Source organism: Globicephala melas, chromosome 11 (assembly GCF_963455315.2).
Source record: "Globicephala melas chromosome 11, mGloMel1.2, whole genome shotgun sequence".
NCBI lineage: Eukaryota > Metazoa > Chordata > Mammalia > Artiodactyla > Delphinidae > Globicephala > Globicephala melas.
The window spans coordinates 92773981-92791314 of record NC_083324.2 but is presented as its reverse complement, the minus strand read 5'-3'; the positions used below and the strand labels follow the sequence as shown (position 1 = coordinate 92791314).

The 17334-nt window shown below is 41.0% G+C and overlaps 1 protein-coding gene across 9 annotated transcripts in view; it reads left to right on the top strand.

The window, feature by feature from the left end:
• PHACTR1 (phosphatase and actin regulator 1) overlaps nt 1-17334 on the top strand; it is a 539914-nt gene that overhangs the window by 444749 nt on the left and 77831 nt on the right. For 6 of the 9 annotated variants that reach the window (XM_060308258.1, XM_060308257.1, XM_060308254.1 and 3 more), the window contains 2 exons: nt 12488-12655; nt 14753-14956. In XM_060308258.1, coding sequence (XP_060164241.1) covers nt 12488-12655; nt 14753-14956 — 372 coding nt within the window. The remainder of the gene's footprint in view (nt 1-12487; nt 12656-14752; nt 14957-17334) is intronic. The other 3 variants (XM_060308259.1, XM_060308260.1, XM_060308262.1) reach the window with 1 other exon arrangement.

The following is a 17334-nucleotide window of genomic DNA, read 5'->3' as shown; positions in this document are numbered from 1 at the left end:
GTTCCTGCTTTTGTACTTGACATTGTTTCAAGCACATTTGCAGGGTTCAGCATCACCCACAGGGTCATTTCACTCGCATTTCTTTCATTGCCAGCCAGGCTGTGCATGTCACAAGTGGCCCCTGGGACTTGATTTTTATTTATTTGTACAAATGCTCTGCATACTGGGAATAGCCATTATTTTATTAGCTATGTTCATATTTCCCCATTATGCTGCCTTTTTTTCCTTACATTGGGTGTACAGCACTTTATTTTGTAAATTAAAAATGTAAACGTTTATGAGTAAGTTAAAACTATCCATCTGGCTTCCTTCTTATGCAACCTAAATCAATAAATATGTATGTGAGTATATATGCGTGTGTATGTATATACATGTATTTATTTAAACAATTTATCCTGGTTTTTTGTTTGTTTTTTAATACTGCAGGTTCTTATTAATCATCAATTTTATACACATCAGTGTATACATGTCAATCCCAATCGCCCAATTCGGCACACCACCATCCCCACCCCACCGTGGTTTTCCCCTCTTGGTGTCCATACGTTTGTGTCTCAACTGTGTCTGTGTCTCAACTTCTGCCCTGCAAACCGGTTCATCTGTACCATTTTCCTAGGTTCCACATACATGCATTAATATGCGATATTTGTTTTTCTCTTTCTGACTTACTTCACTGTATGACAGTCTCTAGATCCATCTGCATCTCAACAAATGACTCAATTTCGTTCCTTTTTATGGCTGAGTAATATTCCATTGTATATATGTATCACAACTTCTTTATCCATTTGTCTGTTAATGGGCATTTAGGTTGCTTCTATGACCTGGCTATTGTAAATAGTGCTGCAATGAACACTGGGGTGCATGTGTCTTTTTTTTTTTTTTTGCGGTACGCGGGCCTCTCACTCTTGTGGCCTCTCCCGTTGCGGAGCACAGGCTCCGGACGCGCAGGCTCAGCGGCCATGGCTTACGGGCCCAGCCACTCCACAGCATGTGGGATACTCCCGGACCAGGGCACAAACCTGTGTCCCCTGCATCGGCAGGTGGACTCTCAATCACTGCGCCACCAGGGAAGCCCTCGTGTCTTTTTGAATTATGGTTTTCTCTGGGTTTATGCCCAGTAGTGGGATTGCTGGATCATATGGTAATTCTATTTTTAGTTTTTTAAGGAGCCTCCATACTGTTCTCCATAGTGGCTGTACCAATTTACATTTCCACCAACAGTGCAAGAGGGTTCCCTTTTCTCCACACCCTCTCCAGCATTTGTTGTTTGTAGATTTTCTGATGATGCCCATTCTAACTGGTGTGAGGTGATACCTCATTGTAGTTTTGATTTGCATTTCTCTAATAATTAGTGATGTTGAGCAGCTTCTCATGTGCCTCTTGGCCATCTGTATGTCTTCTTTGGAGAGATGTCTGTTTAGGTCTTCTGCCCATTTTTGGATTGGATTGTTTGTTTCTTTAATATTGAGCTGCATGAGCTGTTTATATATTTTGGAGATTAATCCTTTGTCCATTGATTCGTTTGCAAATATTTTCTCCCATTCTGAGGGTTGTCTTTTCATCTTGTTTATGGTTTCCTTTGCTGTGCAAAAGCTTTGAAGTTTCATTAGGTCTCATTTGTTTATTTTTGTATTTATTTCTATTACTCTAGCAGGTGGATCAAAAAAGATCTTGCTGTGATTTATGTCAAAGAGTGTTCTTTCTATGTTTTCCTCTAAGAGTTTTATAGTGTCCGGTCTTACATTTAGGTCTTGAATCCATTTTGGGTTTATTTTTGTGTATGGTGTTAGGGAGTGTTCTAATTTCATTCTTTTACATGTAGCTCTCCAGTTTTCCCAGCACCATTTATTGAAGAGACTGTCTTTTCTGCATTGTATATCCTTGCCTCCTTTGTCACAGATTAGTTGACCATAGGTGCGTGGGTTTATCCCTGGGCTTTCTATCTTGTTCCATTGATCTATGTTTCTGTTTTTGTGCGAGTACCATATTTTCTTGATTACTGTAGCTTTGTTAGTATAGTCTGAAATCAGGGAGTCTGATTCCTCCAGCTCCGTTTTTTTCCCTCAAGACTGCTTTGGCTATTCAGGGTCTTCTGTGTCTCCATACAAATTTTTTTTTTTTTTTTTGCGGTACGCGGGCCTCTCACTGTTGCGGCCTCTCCCGTTGCGGAGCACAGGCTCTGGACGTGCAGGCTCAGTGGCCATGGCTCATGGGATCTTCCCAGACCGGGGCATGAACCCATGTCCCCTGCATCGGCAGGCAGACTCTCAACTACTGCGCCACCAGGGAAGCCCTCCATACAAATTTTAAGATGATTTGTTCTATTTCCATAAAAAATGCCATTGGTAATTTGATAAGGATTGCATTGTATCTGTAGATTGCTTTGGGTAGTATAGTCATTTTCACAACATTGAGTCCTCCGATCCAGGAACATGGTATATCTCTACATCTTTTTGTATCATCTTTAAGTTCTTTCTTTAATAGTTTGCTGCATACAGGTCTTTTGTTTCCCTAGGTAGGTTTATTCCTAGGTATCTTATTCTTACTGTTGCAATGGGAAATGGAAGTGTTTCCATAATTTCTCTTCCAGAGTTTTCATCATTAGTGTATAGGAATGCAAGAGATTTCTGTGCATTAATTTTGTATCCTGCAACTTTACCAAATTCATTGATTAACTCTAGTAGTTTTCTGGTGCATTTTCAGGATTCTCTATGTATAGTATCATGTCATCCGCAAACAGTGACAGTTTTACTTCTTCTTTTCCAATTTGTATTCCTTTTATTTCTTTTTCTTGTCTGATTGCCGTGGCTAGGACTTCCAAAACTTTGTTGAATAGTAGTGGCGAGAGTGGACATCCTTGTCTTGTTCCTGATCTTAGAGGAAGTGCTTTCAGTTTTTCACCATTGACAATGATGTTGGCTGTGGGTTTGTCATATATGGCCTTTATTATGTTGAGGTAGGTTCCCTCTGTGCCCACTTTTGGAGAGTTTTTTATCATAAATGGGTGTTGAATTTTGTCAAAAGCTGTTTCTGCATCTAGTGAGATGATCATATGGTTTTTATTCTTCAATTTGTTAATATGGTGTATCACATTAATTGATTTGCGTATATTGAAGAATCCTTGCATCCCTGGGATAAATCCCACTTGATTATGGTGTATGATCCTTTTAATGTGTTGTTGGATTCTGCTTGCTAGTATTTTGTTGAGGATTTTTGCATCTATATTCATCAGTGATATTGGTCTGTAATTTTCTTTTTTTGTAGTATCATTGTTTGGTTTTGGTGTCAGGGTGATGGTGGCCTCATAGAATGAGTTTGGGAATGTTCCTTCCTCTGCAATTTTTTGGAAGAGTTTGAGAAGGATGGGTGTTAGCTCTTGTCTAAATGTTTGATAGAATTCACCTGTGAAGCCATCTGGTCCTGGACTTTTCTTTGTTGGAAGATTTTAAATCACAGTTTCAATTTCATTACTTGTGATTGGTCTTTTCATATTTTCTGTTTCTTCCTGGTTCAGTCTTGGAAGCTTATACCTTTCTAAGAATTTGTCCATTTCTTCCAGGTTGTCCATTTTATTGGCATAGAGTTGCTTAGGATGCTGTGTATTTCTGCAGTGTCTGTTGTAACTTCTCTTTCATTTCTAATTTTATTGATTTGAGTCCTCTCCCTCTTTTTCTTGATGAGTCTGGCTAGTGGTTTATCAATTTTGTTTATCTTCTCATAGAACCAGCTTTTAGTTTTATTGATCTTTGCTGTTGTTTTCTTTTTCATTTATTTCTGCTCTGATCTTTATGATTTCTTTCCTTCTGCTAACTTTGTGTTTTGTTTGTTCTTCTTTCTCTAGTTCCTTTAGGCATAAGGTTAGATTGTTTACTTGAGATTTTTCTTATTTCTTGAGGTAGGCTTGTATAGCTATAAACTTGCCTCTTAGAACTGCTTTTGCTGCATCCCATAGGTTTTGGATTGTCGTGTTTTCATTGTCATTTGTCTCTAGGTATTTTTTGATTTCCTCTTTGATTTCTTCAGTGATCTCTTGGTTATTTCGTAACGTATTGTTTAGCCTCCATGTGTTTGTGTTTTTTACGGTTTTTTTCCCTGTAATTCATTTCTACTCTCATAGCGTTGTGGTCATAAAAGGTGCTTGATATGATTTCAGATATTTTAATTTACTGAGGCTTGATTTGTGACCCCAGATATGATCTATCCTGGAGAATATTCCATGCGCACTTGAGAAGAAAGTGTAATCTGCTGTTTTTGGATGGAATGTCCTATAAATATCAGTTAACTCTATCTGGTCCATTGTGTCATTTAAAGTTTCTGTTTCCTTATTTATTTTCATTTTGGATGATCTGTCCATTGGTGTAAGTGAGGTGTTAAAAGTCCACCACTATTATTGTGTTACTGTTGATTTCCTCTTTTAAAGCTGTTAGCAGTTGCCTTATGTATTGAGGTGTTCCTGTGTTGGGTGAATATATATTTATAATTGTTATATATTCTTCTTGGATTGATCCCTTGATCATTATGTACTGTCCTTCCTTGTCTCTTGTAACATTCTTACTTTAAAGTCTATTTTATCTGATATGATTATAGCTACTCCAGCTTTCTTTTGATTTCCATTTGCATGGAATATCTTTTTCCATCCCCTCACTTTCAGTCTGTATGTGTCCCTAGGTCTGAAGTGGGTCTCTTGTAGACAGCATATATATGGGTCTTGTTTTTATATCCATTCAGCAAGCCTGTGTCTTTTGGTTGGAGCATTTAATCGATTCACATTTAAGGTAATTATCGATATGTATGTTCCTATTACCATTTTGTTAATTGTTTTGGGTTTGTTTTTGTGGGTCCTTTTCTTCTCTTGTGTTTCCCACTTAGAGAAGTTCCTTTAGCATTTGTTGTAGAGCTGGTTTGGTGGTGCTGAATTCTCTTAGCTTTTGTTTCTCTGTAAAGCTTTTGATTTCTCCATCAAATCTGAATGAAATCCTTGCTGGCTAGAGTAATCTTGGTTGTAGGTTCTTCCCTTTCATCACTTTAAGTATATCATGCCACTCCCTTCTGGGTTGTAGAGTTTCTGCTGAGAAATCAGCTGTTAACCTTATGGGAGTTCCCTTGTATGTTATTTTTCATTTATCCCTTGCTGCTTTCAATAATTTCTCTTTGTCTTTAATTTTTGCTAATTTGATTATTATGTGTCTCGGCATGTTTCTCCTTGGGTTTATCCTGTATGCGACTCTCTGCCCTTCCTCGACTTGGGTGGCTATTTCCTTTCCCATGTTCGGGATGTTTTCGACTATAATCTCTTAAAATATTTTCTCTGATCCTTTCTCTCTCTCTTCTCCTTCTGGGACCCCTATAATGCGAATGTTGTTGCGTTTAATGTTGTCCTAGAGGTCTCTTAGGCTGTCTTCATTTCTTTTCATTCTTTTTTTTTCATTCTGTTCCGCAGCAGTGAATTCCACCATTCTGTTTTCCAAGTCACTTATCCGTTCTTCTACCTCAGTTAATCTGTTATTGATTCCTTCTAGTGTATTTTTCATTTCATTTATTGTATTGTTCATCTCTGTTTGTTTGTTCTTTAATTCTTCTAGTTTTTTGTTAAACATTGCTTGCATCTTCTCGATCTTTGCCTCCATTGTTTTTCCGAGGTCCTGGATCATCTTCACTATCATTATTCTGAATTCTTTTTCTGGAAGGTTGCCTATCTCCACTCCATTTAGTTGTTTTTCTGGTGTTTTATCTTGTTCCTTCATCTGGTACATAGCCCTCTGCCTTTTCATCTTGTCTATCTTTCTGTGAATATGGTTTTTGTTCCACAGGCTGCAGGATTGTAGTTCTTCTTGCTCCTGCTCTCTGCCATCTGCTATCCTAGTTTTAAAGTTTTAGTTTTTTGATCTGTGTGAAATTTATTGCAATAATCGTTCAATATACAGCTGTAAAGCAATTCTTTATACTCATATTCAACTGTTGTTTATCAAGTAAGCAATTCTTATCCAACTAGAAATACACTTCTAAGCATAGGATTTTATATAAACCATAGTGCATATCCTAAAAAATCAAATTCGGTGGTGAGCTTATTACTGAGTCCAAGCTTGTACCGCTCGCTGTACAACAGGCCAATAAATTGAGAGACAAGTTGTTAGGGCAAGGAATAGCAACTTTATTTAGGAAGCCAGCAGACTGAGAAGATGGTGGACTCGTGTCCCAAAGAACATCTTCCCCAAGTTGGAATTCAGGCTTCTTTCCTACTCAAAGGGGGGAGGGTGTGTAGTTGGTTGGTGCAAACTCCTTGGTGCCAGAATCCTTTGTTCTTGCAACTATCCACATAGGTCCACATCCTATTACAATGTTCCTGTAAACCTCCAAGACAAATGTTGTTCTCTGTTCTGAAACTTTTTAGCTCTTTATGGTTGGAAGAATGTTACACCTTTAATGGTCAGAGTCTTGAGAATGGGCTCTCCTGTGTATCTCCTTACACCTTTAAAGGTCAGGGTCTTGAGAATGGGCTGTCTTGTATATTTCAGGTGCTAGGCGACATTCTTAACTTGTAGCAAAAGCAATGGAATACAAAGGTTAATTTAAAAGAAACAGATCCAGTATGGAGTCAGATTTGTTCTTCCCTATTACAGGCTTAAGTTTATATTAAAGTATTTTTGGTTTTCAGAATTAAAATTGAGACTCTTTTGTCTTAAGCTTCAAAGGGCCGTGATCCCTGAGCTCTCTCAGAACAAAATGTCTAACTTTCATGCAATTTTTCAGAGTAGAAACCATTATCATGGAGGTATCCAGGAGAACCCGAAAGGATTCCTGTTGCCCATTCCCCATGGCAACATTCATCTACTTATTAGAAAAAAGACACAACTTATTAACCTTAAGCTTTGAGAAATTAAATTGATCAGTAGTTGATGTCAGTCGCCCTAAAACCGAGAGTATTCCTAAAGCAAAACAATAACAATAACAAAACAAAACTTTTTTGGAATATAGTCACAAAGGTGACATCCAGTGATAGGTGGATGTAATTCCTCAATAAACTGAATTAGAGCAAAAACAATATTTTGAAATATATCTTTTGAGCCAATCCTCTGGAACACAACTTTTATATAGACTGTATTTTTAGAACATTAAGAGAACTTTATGCAAGACAAGATCCTCTGTGTGATCTCCATCTATTCTGAGCACACACATCTTCTACCTTCCTTCACCTCTTATTTTTCTTCATCCGTTTCTCAGGGCTTAACTTCTCACTCTTGCTTCTTTTTCTCAACTCTCACACCAGCTAACTTGCACAAATTCCTCCCTGTCTGCCTTTCTGCATCATGTCTTGGCCCACTCTTTCCCCAAGGCGTGTCTGTTTTCTCCTTAGCATTTGGCACAATGCCTGGCTTGTGGGAGGAGAGGCAGGGCGGGGTGTGGCTCACCTCCAGGGTTTGGAGCCAGCAGACCTGGCAGTAGTTTCTCCATGTATATCCTAAGGAGCTAATAGCAAATCTATTTCTGACGGTTGGCGGTTTCTGGTATGTGATCCCTGTTGTTAATGATCAGATCTCAACAGGTGTTCGTCAGTTGAATGAATTCATTCACTCTCACCTTTCCCTTCACTCTTCTTGATTTGGTGTCAGCCTGATTGTACCAGAGTCTTCATTTCTTGTGCCCCACAAGAAAGAGAAGACAATGGCCGTGGCCAGTTCTCTGTCGTAATCCATTGCCTTCTACCGCTCATCATTTAAGTCATGACATTGACCCGCACTCACTTCTGCATTCTTTTCTCTACCAGTTCTGTGACCTGATTTTACCTTTTTAGATATGTCTGCAGCTGCCTTACATTTCACTTTTCTTCTCCACCATATTGCTCTCTCCAGTCCCATTGTCCTTTGTGACAAGTTCATAATCCATGGTTAGACAATACAACCTCCTGCTTTCTCTTTGAGATTTAAACCAACCATCTTTTTTTTTTTTTTTTTTTTTTTTTTTTGTGGTACACGGGCCTCTCACTGTTGTGGCCTCTCCCGTTGCGGAGCACAGGCTCCAGACGCGCAGGCTCAGCGGCCATGGCTCACGGGCCCAGCCGCTCCACGGCATGTGGGATCTTCCTGGAGCGGGACATGAACCCGTGTCCCCTGCATCGGCAGGCGGACTCTCAACCACTGCGCCACCAGGGAAGCCCTAAACCAACCATCTTTGTTCCATGTTAGCCACGTGAACAACATTCCCTGCCCTAAACCTCATCGTGAAAAGGCACTGTTGCTATTCCAGGTTCTCCCGCCTGTCCGATCCTTACCTCCAGTCCAGTGGTTCTCTGAGTGTGGAACCCTAAGCAGCAAAAGCAGCTTTGGCATCACGCAAGAAGTTATTAGACATGCACACTCTCAGTCCCATCCCCAAACCTACTGGGTCAGAAACTCTGGGGATGAGGCCCAGTCATCTGTGTTTACTGCCCTCCCGGAAACTGTGATGCCCACTAAAGTTTGAGAACCATTGCCTTAACCCATCTAGTCTCCTGCCTTCTCCCTTCCTCCTATTCACACTTAATTCATTCTAGCAGGAAACGTTTTATGCTTGGGGGTAATTGCACCATTTTGAAAACCATTATTCCAGATAATTTTAGAAGACCATGTAAAACATCAAAATAATTTCCAATACTCAGTGAGCTCTTTCTCGTTCATCACAGCAAGAGGTGGTGATGCTCTAGATAGATGAAAGTACAAATAGTCCGTAAGACTCATTTTATTCAGGAGGGTTAAATTCTTCCTGGGGGGAAAACACAGTTTTTCTCATGATGCTGGTAAACAGAGCTGGCAATAGTAAAAAGACACGGAGAGCCTAAACAGTCTTAGAGATGCAAACTATTTTATATAGAATGGGTAAGCAACAAGGTCCTACTGTGTAGCACAGGGAGCTATATTCAGTATCCTGTGATAAACCATAATGGAGAAGAGTATGTAAAAGGATGTGTATATATATGTAAAAGTGAATCACTTTGCTGTACAGTAGAAATTAACACAGCATTGTCAATCAACTATATGCCAATTAAATAAATAGTCTTCAGATTAATCAAACTTGGAATTACCAAGCATTAGGAATTCCCAGCTAATTCCTTAGCTTGGTGATGAGTATAAGGAGTCCATTACATTAATGCTTCTACTTTTGTGGACATTTGAAAATGTCATAAGAATTTTAAAATAACAGTTGCTTCACAGTAGCAGCGTCATTTTATCTCCGTGTTATATGAATCCAGTTCAGATTTCAGTTTTGTCACTTCCCATCTTAGTTAGTCATAAATGATATTAATAATAAATTTGTACCTATTGCATGGTTTTAATTTATTTCTGCTAGATATGTATATACATATATTTATGTAAGTAGGTAGGTCAATAGGTAAAACATGGTTATCAATGTAAATGTTGAGGAGATGACCAAAAGCTAAGAAATTTGTGTGGTCTCTATATTGCTGCTGTGTAAATCGCCCAACCCTGTAGGAAAACAATTTCACAAGATCTAGGTATGTGTCACTAGACATTAAAATAGTAATACACATAAATTTCATTTACTGGAATCTCTCCTAAAGGGGGAGAATTCTAATTGCAGAAAAGATTTTATACAGGAAGGTAGTCAGCAGAGATTTCTGTTTTCATAATAGTATAAAACACTGGAAATCCCTTTGTGACCAACCACAGAGAGATAACTAAATAAACATGTATATTCATTCAGTATAATTTATTAAATGATAACTATACAAATTATAATGCTTATAAAAGTTTTAAAAAACAAAACACAAAATAAAATTTGTTACAACTATGGAAAATATTGAAAAACAAATTTTCTGTTAGGGTAGAGATATGATCAGTGTCTTATTTCTTCTTTTTTTCTCCTGTTTTCATTTTTTTAATGAAAATGTGTATTTAGAAATTATGACAGTGGAATTAGCAAGATTGTTTCCTCTCCGAAGTGGTTTGAGCCTTTGTGATTTAGTAAAGGCACTTTTAATCCATAGGGAGCTAAATTTTTTAAGAGTTAATCAGTCCCAAGAGGAGTGAGTAATATTCCTTCTGTTACCACCAAAACTTCTAGCACTAAGCTAACTGCCTTGATGAAACAGAGGTTCATAGAATCTAACGTAATGCAACTTCTGTTGTATCTTTTTTTCCCTGATATTGCATCTATGGTACTTTTAACAGTTAAAATGTATAGCAATCATTCCATCACATCTTTGCCCCAAAGAAGCAGAACATGGCAACAGCCCTGAAACCCCTTCCTCCTCTGGTGGTCTTATCCAAGACTACACTTGGAACATCAAAAATCAAAGTGGCTTCCCAGAGATGTATTAAACCTAATGGCAGCTACATCATTATTCCACCAACTGGGAATTTGAAGTAGAGCTACTTCCCACGGTGTTAGTTTGAACAAGCTAAACCAAAGCATGTTAAGAGGACCAGGGACCATCCATTATGGGACGCTGATGCACTAACGCTCACACCCACAGCCCTTCCCATCCTGCGTACGCTCAGTTCAGCTGTGTACTTTCCATAGCATTGGCCTGAGAGTCTGCACTGCTCTTCTCCTATTAAGAAGTCGTCATATTGTTAATCACAATTATCGTGACTGCTATTACCATTTGAGACACATAAAAAGGCCAAGTGAAAAGAAGGGAAAAAAACCCACAATCTTCAAGAATCAGTGCTTTATATTGTCTGCTTCAGATGATTTTTTGGTGTCCATTATATATATATTTTTTCTATGTTTATAAAAAATTCAGATCAAATATCATATGTCCTTGAACCATATGCTATCTAAAGCCTGTTGTTTTGTAAATTGCTCTGTTGAACATACATTTCATCAGGCCAATTCTAATTGGGGGCAAAGGGGGTGGGCAGAGGAATCTTTTGCGGCCATATTATCACTGTGTATAAAATTAAAGCCTTGGGAGGAACATAGCGAAAGGAAAGGATTATTTATCCAAGATTAACCTTGGAGTCATTTTACTGTTTTATTTCTACAAGTAAATGATCCATCTTCCCATTTTAAGGCAGGTAATTGCTTTGCTGGCTTCTGTGTTTCTACCGAAACATAACTTAGAGTCTTTCGTCTGGATATTTATTCATCTGACTGGAATAGCTTTCAGTCCTCTTTAAAAATTAATTTGACTTTAATGTCTAGTTATCTAGGACTCCCCGGGGCTAGGATGAAATCACACTGGGGGAATTTTGATTTGACAAACAGCCATTGTGCGGGAGCCTTTGATCCTCCACCATGGTGTTAACTAGCTGCCCCTCGTCTTGCTGAGCTTTGAGCAAGGTCAAAGTCTGCACCCCGCCTGGCAGGATCACTGGTGGGCACTGGGAGAATCCTGGCACCTCCCAGAGTCTTTGAGCTGCTGCAGCCCTTCAGCTGGAGCTTAGAGCGCTCCTAAACATTTAGAGAAATTGGATGTGCGCGGAGATAAAGAGAAGACAGGGTGAGTTTTTCCTGGGGCCTTGGTGTAGCGTGTCCTGGTGCTTGTTGAGTGCTTGAAGCCCTTTGCTCTTCGAAGTAGGAATTCCTGACCTGGTTTTCCAATCTCTGAGTCCTGCTCAGGTTTTCCAGGTTTTCAAAAAATTATGAAGAAAAATTTATTTTCATTTCCATTTAAAAAACACATAGAAAATATAGTAGATAATGATTTTTACAAATTTTTAAAAATTGGAGTAGAGTTGATTTACGATATCATGTTAGTTTCAGGTGTGTACAGCACGGTGATTCAATTATACATATATATGTGTGTTTGTGTGTGTGTGTGTATATATACACACACACACATTCTTATATATGTGTGTACACATATATATGTGTACACACATTTTTATATATGTATGTACACATATATACACGCACACATATATATTCTTTTTCAGATTCTTTTCCCTTATAGGTTATTACAGAATATTGAGACTAGTTCCCTGTGCTATACAGTAGGTCCTTGTTGTCTATTTACTTTATATATGGTAGTGTGTATGTGTAAATCCTAATTTATCCCTCCCCACCCCCTTTCCCCTTTGGTAACCATAAGTTTATGTTCTGTGTCTGTGAGTCTCTGTAAATAAGTTCATTCATATCTTTTTTTTTAGATTTCACATATAAGCAGTATCATATTTGTCTTTCTCTGTTTGGCTTACTTCACTTAGTATGATAATCTCTAGGTCCATCCATGTTGCTGCAAATGGCATTATTTCATTCTTTTTTATGCTTGAGTAATATTGCATTGTATGTATGTACCATATCTTCTTTATCCATTCATCTGTCGATAATTAGAAGAATGGAGAGAAAACAGGCATATTGCTGAAGATCACTGGAAATTGTCGCCCTGGTGGTTAGATCTTAAAAGCAAAAGAACAAGTGTAGACTTTCCATACTGGCCTTGATACAGATTGTTCAAAAGCATCTAGACTCATGTAGCAGGCTGTAAGTGTCACCCTTGCCTGGAAGGCAGGCGTGGTCTAACTCTGCGCTCTCCTCGCTCTGACAGACGGGGAGCTCTCCATATCGAATGAAGATGACTCCCTGGAAAACGGGCAGTCCCTGAGCTCCAGCCAGCTGTCTCTGCCCGCCCTGTCCGAGATGGAGCCAATCCCGATGCCCAGGGATCCCTGCTCATACGAGGTGCTCCAGCCTTCCGACATCATGGATGGGACAGGTAATGCCCCTGGTAGACATGGAACTGGTCCCCGGCATGCGGTGTTAGGGGGCTTCAGCCTGGCTGGACTTTGGCTTCTATCTTGAACCACCCTGAACATAAGGATCTCCTGGAAATGGGGATGAAGGTGACCAGTTAGTACGCGCTGAGTGTAAAAATATGGAGGATGTGTCCATTTATTTTTCTACAGTCTTTAAAAACACTTTTATAATCTTAATCTCTTTAAAGAAGATATGTCTTGTTTTGTAATACTGATGATTTAAAATGTCTGTTTTCTAACCCTCGTTTTTGTTAAGGTAAAGCTAGAGAGTCCTGTGCTTCTGTAGGGCACCCGTCTAAGTCCACCTGGTCACAAGGCCCTGGTATTCCTTTGAATCCTAATCCCAATATACCAGTTAATAGTTATATCGATTTAGTAAATTGTGCCAATTTACTATATAAAATCAATTAATGTGTTAATCGTCTACAATTTACCGGTATCCTGCTGACAGATCATTTTGATGCCGTCTGTCACTCCCTCTTTGGTCCAAAGCCCTCTGAGTGGCCGGTCCTCACTCCCTCGCAAGGTTTGCACAGTGGTCCTCATTAGCCAGAAGACGGTACCCTCCCAGCAGCCAGTAAGGAGAGGTCCTTGCTGTCAGGAGACAAGCCTGGGGGATGGGGCCTCTGGGAATATCTGGAGTCTGGGGAGGAGGCCACGGCCTCCCCCACACCGTGTGCAAAGTCTGCGTCACGGAACTCAGACGGGAGGCGAGCAGGATGGCGTTTCAGAGTCAGCGCCATGCTTCACTTTGGGACCCAGCGAGTCGCTGCTCCATCGGTGTGTCCAGCGCTGATGACAACAGTGTCCCCTGAGACAGGGGAGAACCTGGTTCCCCTGAGGATTGTGTACAGGGCTTTGACTGCCGGAAACACTGCTACCCAGAGTGGGGAGAGGGAGGAGGGCCAAGGAGGCTTTCTTCCCGTAGCAGTGATGGGGGTGGGGGGGAGAGAGATGCATCTGAGTTGCATTTCCCTCCTCCTCCCCAAGCTGGGGAGATCGTTCCAGCTAAAGCAGTATATTGAGACTTCTTCGCAGCCTTCCTTGTGACATTGGGATCGGATGGATGTGATGGCTGTAGTGAGATCTGTCATCCCAGGGAAGTCGTAGAGTCTCATTCTGTCATTGGCTGGTTGCCAGCATGGTAGGAGAGCCTTTGCTACCACCCGTGACAGCTCTTAACTGGAGCCGGTCCTGGTCCCCCCGCCCTCCGCCCGCCCCGCCATGGGGGAGAGGAAGAAGCAGGCCCGGGGCAGAGCAATGAGAAGTGGGCAGAATCAAAACCAGAAAACCGTGCTTCTGGCGAGTGCAGGAGAAAGGAAGGTGGAAAATGAAAAGGGTGTTGAGTTGGAGCATCCTTCACCTTACCCAGGTGTATCGGAGCTGGCAGGAGCCCCTAAAACTGCAGAGCACTCCCTGGATGCTGCTGCCCAGCTCGGATGGCCCCAAACCTGGAGGAGCAGCCGCTGCCCCAGGCATGTGGGGATCACCTGCCCAGTGTCAGCCTCTAGGCTGTCCTCAGGCCCGGGGAGCAGGGACACAAGGAGACCCAGCAGGCAAAAACAAGACCCCGGAATGCATTCTCTCTTCCTTCCCAGCAAAGGGCAAACAGGCCCGAAGGAAGATGCCGGCGTTTGGTGCTGGTGTGGTTCAGAGGGGGCTCCTGGTCCTTGATCCGCTACACCTGCCGTCTGTCGGTTGTCGCTATGGTCCCATGAGTCACATTTTGGAGCACCCGTAGAATTTGCATTATAAACACCAAGGTTGAAGGGATGAAGCCTTGGATGGTTTGAGGAAGTGTCCTCTTCCTTCTTCTCCCTCTTCATCCTTCCAGCTCTCTCTGTTTTCTGTCTCTCCCTCCCCGCTACTTCCCCCACCCTCACCATGGCTTTATTGGATTTCTGGCGTCCTCCCTTTAACACCCCACTTTGACAGCCTGGGGCAGTCGGTGCTCTGCTGTGTCGCTAACCCTGTCCTGTGTGCCCTCCGGCTTCTGCCGGCCGCACCTGCACTGCGTTTGTGTAATGTCGCTGTGTGTCATGTGGTTGTCCCCTCAGTGTCTGAAGAGAGTCCCTCTGCCAGTGAGTCTGGAGTCCTGCCCCAAGATCCTTCAGCCAAATCCGTCCTGCTCCTGCCCCCCAAAAAACCTGCTGCTTTCCCTGGAGACCATGCGGAGACCCCAGTGAAGCAGCTCTCTCTCCTCAAGCAGCCCCCTGCCCTGCCTCCCAAACCCACTACCAGGATTGCCAACCACTTAACAGGTGAGTCAAGATGTCTTCTGGGGACCCGCAGCCGTGCCTTCCCTTCAAGGGATCCTTTCTTGTGCTTTTTTTTCTTTTTCTCTGGGGCCCGATGCACCTCTTTGGTCAGGTCACTCTGTGGGACATTTGAGGGTTTCTTTGTGTGTCTTGGTACATGCCGTCGTGACCTGGGTTTGTGTGTTCGTGTCCAGAAGCATGCGATGTGCACCTGCCAGTCGTAGGCTACGAGGCTGCAGTCCTGTGCATTTGTAAACATGTACATTGGCGTTTATGTGGCTAAGTAAAGATTACCTGCCCATGTAGGTGAATTAGATTCACCATCAAAATCTTTGCAGAGATCAAGAGTAGCGCCTGCTGCCTTCATAATGAGTTTGCCAAACTTTAAATTTTTTGTCTTTAAATAATTCGTCTGAAGCCCAGTGTATTTCTTCTATTAAAATTTATGTCTGTGCTGTTCTTTTTGGGGGGGGGGAGAAAAAAGCAAAGACAGTAATTTGCAGAGTATTGTGGGAAATGCTTTTAGAGAAGAGCAAGCTGAGGAATGTTGTCCTAAAATAACTTTTTAAAAGTTGAAATATAGTTGATTTACAATATTGTGTTAGTTTCAGATATACAGCAAAGTGACTCAGTTATATATTTCTTTCAGATTATAATCGGGATTAACAGATACAAACTACTGTATGCAAAATAGATACATGACAAAGATTTACTGTATAGCACAGGGGACTATATTCAGTATCTTGTAATAACCTGAAATGATTTTATATTTTCATTGTTCAAGTGTTATTTAACAAATGCACCCACAGTTATTAAATTGAGCATTTAGTGAAATTGCACTTCACGGCACATTAGCACACGTATCGGTCATGACTCTGTGATTTAAGGTTGTGGTGTAATCAGAGATTCAAGATTTCAGAGGGGTGTTTCTCCAACCTTGATACTAATCCCACCTGATACTGATCGACTTACAATATGTTTGCTATTTTTATAAATAGTCTCTATTGATCTCTATATACTTTTGTAAGATGGGATGGGGATGAAAGAATGTTCACCTGTTTTATCATTAAAAACCTGAGGTTCAAGAAAATAAGTGACTTTTCCCGGGCTGGCAGGAATTCTGCAGTAGAGCCGCCGTTAGACCCTGTGTTTCCCAACTCCTAGTTCAATGAATGTTGTTTCCACGGTGGCAGGATGTCTCTCACATGGCACTGAGTTTTATTAGGTTACAATTTAAATATAGGTTTTTGTCAAGCTCCTCTATCAATGTACACATCCATCCAAGTCAGGGTTTGTGGTTCAAAAGAGCAAATTTCCTTCAACACATTAGTAACACTTTAGTGCCCCCAAATTTAAATGCATAGAAAACCACAAAGGAAAAAAAGCCCTTGTAAGCCTCCCTCTAAGGCATAACCACCGTCCATCTATCATTTATCTCATAAAAATCAAACACTGCTGCACATTTTCTTTTATCACCTGCTTTTTGCTCTCAGTGATGACTTATGAACTGGTTCTCACGTTAGTGAATATCCCACAACGTGATTTTGTTAGCTACGTGGCGGGGATCCCGATTGACATGATGGACCCCTTAAGAGGTTTCCATCTTCCTTGTTGTAAAAAACGCAACATCTCAACAGTGTGCATGTATTTTTATAAGCACCTCTGAGTTTTTCCTCACTTATTCCTGGTACGAGAATTGCTAATTCTAATTCTAGAAATAAATGATGTACGTTTTAAGGGCTGTGTACCTTTTAAGACTTAGATGCCAGATTTCCCTTGAGAAAGATTAAATGTTGAAAAACAAACTCCTGCATATAGTACCTATTTATTCAGCACATCTAACTCTAGGCAGAATACTGTGCTAGGTATCAAAGTGGGTACAAATACATGAGGGTTCAATGTATAAGTATATGGTATATATATACGGATATGAGTATATATTTTAAATATCCAAAAATAGAGCCCCAGAATAACTACCATTGGGTATAATACTTGCGGTTCAGCACGATCTGATAGAAGGTTCTAGGAGAGCCTGAAACTTGAGCTCACCCTTAAAGCATGAAGGACTTTTATAGAGAATGAGGAAAGCACATTCCAGAAAAGAAGACCTGCACAAAGGCTCAGAGGTGGCCATGCTTCGGGCCGGTGACAAGGAGGCTGAGCTGGGCTGGCGGGTCCGTCTTGGGGTCTATTGAGAGAGAGCGTTCACCAGGTAGGGCATGCGAGGGTTTAGATTTTATTCCCGTGGCACTGGAGAGCCTTCGGAGGTTTCTGAGCTGGGGAGTGGGTGGTATGATGAAAACTAGACTTTAAGGTCTACTCCTGGGTCACTGTGTAGAATGAACAGGAAGAGGGGAAGGTTGAAGGCCCAACAGAGAAGC